The sequence below is a fragment of the Gavialis gangeticus genome, unplaced genomic scaffold, assembly GCF_001723915.1.
Source record: "Gavialis gangeticus isolate Ggan-Ray unplaced genomic scaffold, GavGan_comp1, whole genome shotgun sequence".
In the NCBI taxonomy this organism is placed as follows: Eukaryota; Metazoa; Chordata; order Crocodylia; family Gavialidae; genus Gavialis; species Gavialis gangeticus.
In genome coordinates this window covers 249,261,021-249,266,521 of record NW_017729032.1, presented here as the reverse complement: position 1 = coordinate 249,266,521, position 5,501 = coordinate 249,261,021, and the positions used below count along the sequence as shown (strand labels likewise).

At 42.2% G+C, this 5,501-nt stretch overlaps 1 protein-coding gene across 1 annotated transcript in view; it reads right to left on the bottom strand.

Moving 5' to 3' along the window:
• Positions 1–1,138: 1,138 nt before the first annotated feature.
• MINA (MYC induced nuclear antigen) overlaps positions 1,139–5,501 on the bottom strand; it is a 39,702-nt gene continuing 35,339 nt past the window's right edge. Inside the window, exons 8-10 of the mRNA XM_019525722.1 lie at positions 5,343–5,431; positions 3,976–4,083; positions 1,139–2,063 (exon numbers count right to left, since the gene is read on the bottom strand). Of these exons, the coding sequence (XP_019381267.1) occupies positions 1,905–2,063; positions 3,976–4,083; positions 5,343–5,431 (356 nt within the window). The 3' untranslated portion in view covers positions 1,139–1,904. The remainder of the gene's footprint in view (positions 2,064–3,975; positions 4,084–5,342; positions 5,432–5,501) is intronic.

The following is a 5,501-nucleotide window of genomic DNA, read 5'->3' as shown; positions in this document are numbered from 1 at the left end:
AAAGATCTTGAATGTAAATTGCTAAATATATATATATATATATATAAAATATATATATTTTATTGTATAAAACTTTGAGAAGATCCTTTTGCTCTGTAGTTTTGTACTGACTGTCTAAATGCAATAATTTTGTTCTTAAAACACTCGAGCATAAAAATCTTTGAAGAATGACTTCCAAAGAGCAGGGACTGCCAGTTACCCAACTCACAAATGTGATCTGCCTGTTATGTTTTTTCTATGCCAGTAGATTGCAGTCTTAAAATAAAACGTAACCACATCCTGTTTTGTTAGTCCATCACTTGGAAACAACAGTACTGTGTACAACCTCTCCTCATGTATGTAGCTTCAGGTGTTGGTCAAAAAGTGCTGAACCAATAACCTAATGGGAGGGGACTATATGTTGAGGGAAATAGTGTTGGTTATCCGGCCCTGGCATACCATTAGTTATACCCCATTTAGGTGGATGTCTTCAGAAACAGGACATCTGTAAGATACAGGAAAGTTGAATGCTGACTAAAGGGTTCAAATGTTAAATACTTACTTGCCAATTACCACATTCACATATAAACAAAACTTTGGCTATTTTTAACTAGAAAATCCATTTTCTGAAAGGATAAATGCACATCCTCTCTGAGTTCAGAGTGTGTGTGTGTACATACATGCACACACACATACCTGTAGCCCCTTGTGCAAGGTACTTAGGCATGAAATTTGTCTCAGTGAATAACGAGACAAATTTACCAAGATAAAATTATCTCCTGTAACAAGATAAAATTTACAAGACAAATTTTACTACAATAACAATAACAAAAGAATAACCATAAAATGAAAACTTACCACTACCCTCTGGGTCCCACTCACTCCAACCTCGTTGCTAAGATTGTGTTTACTCCCCTCCCTTTATGTAACAACTTGGTTCACAAAGAAAAAAAACCTCAAGAAATTACACTCAGTGAGAAATGATATGTGGGGTAACCTTCCACATTTTAACTATTTTTGCAACAGCCATTTCAATTTTGTTAACTTTTACCTCCATGTAGTCAAATACACAAATAGAAAAGACCCATTGTATGGTGTCTTGCTGACTTTACCGAGAATGTTGTATGCTGAGCAAGCAGAAGGAAGACATAAGCCCATATGCAATAGCTATACTTTAAGTACAGCAGAGTGAAACAGCTGGGGAAAAATCAGAGCCAGTAGGCAACAGGAGATATAAGATAATGACCCCACACACACGCGCGCGCACATTTTGGTAGCAGGAAAGCACTGTCCGAGCCTTAGAACAGCAGCAGACTCTCAATGGGTTGTGTTTGTGACTTGGCTTTGCACTGGACTTGTTCTTCTTGTATCATGAAATGTTTACTATGAATTGGGCATTGCATTTTGAACATAAATCCCAACCTGGAGTAACTCCAACTTGATTATTAAGCAAAACCTGCTGAAATGAAACAGACACGTCTATAAAAGATCACTGCTTCAGCTTCTGAATTGTGGGGTATATCCTTTGGGAACACAATTTCTTGCTCACCAGTCTCACAGAGCAGGCGGCCAGCATTCCGCATACTTTCAATAATTTGCGTCTTTCTGCTACTACCCTGTGTCCAACTATGTTATTCTCATATTTATGATTTCAAACTGTCATACCCCTTTCAAGTTTAGCTTTTCTTGAGAGAGAGTCGCTTTAGGAAGAGAGCGACTGGCATCACAAAAAGTGGGGGGGGAAACAATCCACACACCATAGCATAAAAATACTGAGGGAAGAGCCTAGATAGAACAACACATTTTTTTTTTTACCAGTTTTTTGAGAGATCAATACAAGCAGAAGGAATCAGATAATTCTTTGTAAGTATGTGCTCAAGGGAAGAGATGTGATGTTCCAGGAGAGTGACTGATTCACAAAAGATTCAGATTACTTCAACAAGACATTCAGTCCAGAGGGATAAAACAAGGTTTTCTTTCTCTGCATCGGAACTGAGACGCAGTTCCTTCACACAGACAGTAGCACTTGTCCAAATTTGCTTCAATGCATCCATGTGAGATAAAGGAAAACGTAATCCATGGGTCTAAAAAAATTAAAAAAACTGCTCAAGTACAAGTTACACCATTACTCCTATGATATGGTGAGTTTAATACACAGCTCGCTGCTTAGCTGTACCACCCCCACTTGCCCTTGTACTATTTCACTGGGGCAAACTGCAGCATAGTGGCAATGAAATTATTCAGGTCATCCATGTTTCCTGGTTTATTCTGCTGCCTTCCTTAAAACAACTCTGTGAAGGCCACAACCTGTGTCCTGCCCTGATGTCACATCCCTGGAGCTTATTCCATTGCCCACGGCTGTATCTATGCTCATAGATAACTTGACATCCCTTTTCCCCTCCTTATTAGAAACTGACTTTTCCTCTAGGAACTGTACACAGCCAACACCCTTCACAGACTTTATGTCATCCAGCAGTTCCACCCCATCACTTCCCCTGAAGCGGAGATGGTTGAGAAATCACTGCAGCATCCCAGCTTGACTAGGATACAGCAGGTATTTACTTGCTACCCTGCTCTGCTCTAAGAACCCCCCTGCAGTAGAGAGGGGCTTGCTGTGAAACTACACAGTGTATCATCTTGCTTGAAGCCATGCTAAGCCAAGAGAGTATGAGCACCACAAGGAACAATGGAAAGGCAGTGAGGCACCAAGCAAACCATCCTCCTCTGCTTTTATTACATTAACAGCAGACAAAGTAGCTCCTCCAGATGACACAAAGCTTCAGTTATATTATTTGCATACAAAAGCATACAGCAAAGAAGTGCCAGGCAAACACAAGATGTTCTAATGCATCCTAGAGACACTACCACTGCATGTAGAAGAATTTCCTGGCCCTAGAAGAAGGGAAAGCTAGCTGCACACCCCCTCTTGAATAAATGAGGAAGGAAAGGCTACTTTCATCTTTGCCACAAGTGCTTGACAGAAGCCTGCTAAAAACCACATTGATGGCACACAACAATTCCATCCCACACAGAACTGACATGGAATTCCCCATGCTGAGGTGCGACTGAACCAGAACATCACGTTGTCTTCTTTTACTAGCTCTTACAGAATATGAACAGTCTTAAAAAAAAGAAAACCATCTAATCCAAAGGAGTTGCCCAAAGGAGACTTGTACAGGAACAACTATGGCTGGGTTTGCATCTGCAAACAGACTTGTGACACACTCCCACTTCACTCTGGGAGGGGCTGACTACAACCCTAATGGTAGGCATTTTACAACAGGGGTGCTTAACCTCTGGACCATGGGGCTCCCCACAGGTTCAGAAATTTGACAACAGGGGAGCAGTGGCAGCATTAATTGCCACTCCCCTGCTGCCAAATTTCTAGACCCATAAGGAGCTGTGCAGGCTGGATGATGTGTTCTAGATTGCAGACACACGTGGTCTGGCCACAGCACTACACTCACTTGGATGCACAGACAGAATTGGCATGCTAGATCACACCCACCAACTGACCCCACACACGATGCTGTCCACAAGGTGGACTGTGTACCATTCATCCAACCCACAAGGCCATAAGATTGGGTGCCACAGGTTTGAAAGGTTTTGGGGATTGAATGAAATAGTGAAATCATCAGCAGAGACATCCTCTTGTTCAGGGACTGTGTCTGCAAGTGGAGGCAGAATGCCTCACTTCTCACTTCCCCACCCAGCAACAAGATATATAGATGAGGAACTTATGAAAGCAAATAAAGTCCTCCCATCCTCCAGTAAGTCTGCCAAGAGATAGAAGCAAGACTGAAAGATTGAATTTCCTGTGATGCAGTGGCACAGACAGCTTTCTCATATATCCAGAGCTTGGCATGAAGCATTTGCAGCATGGACACAGCAATAGCACAGGGGAGGGACACTACTTAGAGCAAAATCTCCTAAATGAATAAGACTTGAAAGGCCAGCAGAGCTGAGATGCTTGTACTAGAGAGAAAGGAAACAAACCTCTGCTCCATCTTCACTAGCATCTTCCTCCTCGTTCCCCATCATGTGCATTTCTCTGCTGTTCTTTAGGGAGTGATAGACATAAATCATCTCTTTGCGACACTCATCCTAAGAGACAGCAGGAAGAAAAGAGTCCATTACACGTGTGCTCAAAAGCCATTAACTGGCGACAGCTGCCTCCTGACTTAAGCAGCTTGTTCAATGCTACCCCAAGGAACATTCAACACACTCCCTTCCTCCCCAGGCTATGAATGCTGTTCCTTGAAAAATGACTCTCAGACTTCCAGCTGTCAGCCCACAATACTGACATGAGCTGGGCTGGCAGGCAGCTTGTCTTGCCATGACTGTGCACATACAACAAAGAGGGCCCTGCTTAATCCAGCCTCTGTAGTAGATCTATCACTGGGCTGAAACTGTATTGTGGAAATCAAGTGATTTAGTAAACATACAATTTTTCCAAAGTGCACATTAAGCAGAGTCCTCACAGTTCAGAAAAAATTTTCATTAGAAGCCAAACCTGATCTGAATCAGACTCCAACCAGTCCTAGACTAGAAATAAAAAAAGTAAGAATTACTGGCTCTCAAATCTGCAAGTTCTGAATGTCAGTTTAGCAACAGGGAGACATACAGCTGCCCCAACTCATCAGCAGAAGCCCTCTGATCCAGTACAGTCCAGCAATGCAAGCAAGCTTGGCTTTGCTGCACCTACACTGTAAATAGCAGACTAGTTTCCAGGTGCACAAATTAAGATCCTTTCTCCACTAAATACTAGAGGCCTCCTAAATTCTATACCAACAGGTCTTGCCTTGTGTCAGGTTTACTCAACAAACACCAAGATGCCATGAAGAATTAAACAGGAGCACCATGGCAGGGCCAAGCTGAGAAACAAAAAGCTAAGTCTGTTTCATAACACAGGTTAAAGCAGCGGCATGGAAGTGAACAGAGTTGTACCTGTTACATACTGTCTTTGACTAGACTGTCAAAAGGAAATCCCATCTGTGCTCTTGAAAAGAATGCATCCATTCTGGAAGCAAACCTCCTTTGCTGACCAGTAGCAGGATGCATCAGGATATACAAGTGATATCTAGGGAGGCCCTAAAACAAGCAGCTCATCTCCCATAAAACCCCAGCGTGTGGGAAACAAGACTGTGGAGTAATTCTAGTGATAAATTTCTCTCAAAAGTAAAAAATAAAACCCCCCATTGACTCTAGTGTGCAAATGTAGTATCATTCTGTGACCTGGTTTCATGACAGATCCCAGCTGGACACTGGGAACCAGAGTGTCAGATCAAGTCCAGCACAGCAAAGCCTCAAAAATCAGAGCAGCAGTCCTCCAAAGTGTATGCAAACAGTCTCACAATACTTACAGAATTCTCTTGATCTGGTTCCACTGTAATTATAGCATGATCTTTGAACTGCAGTCTGATTCTGCTATCTAATTTGGGTAGTTTTCCACCTAAAAGAAAAATACAAGCCTTCAAAAAGGAAGGAAATCAGCCACCTTTTGCATCCAGCTTTTTTCAGTT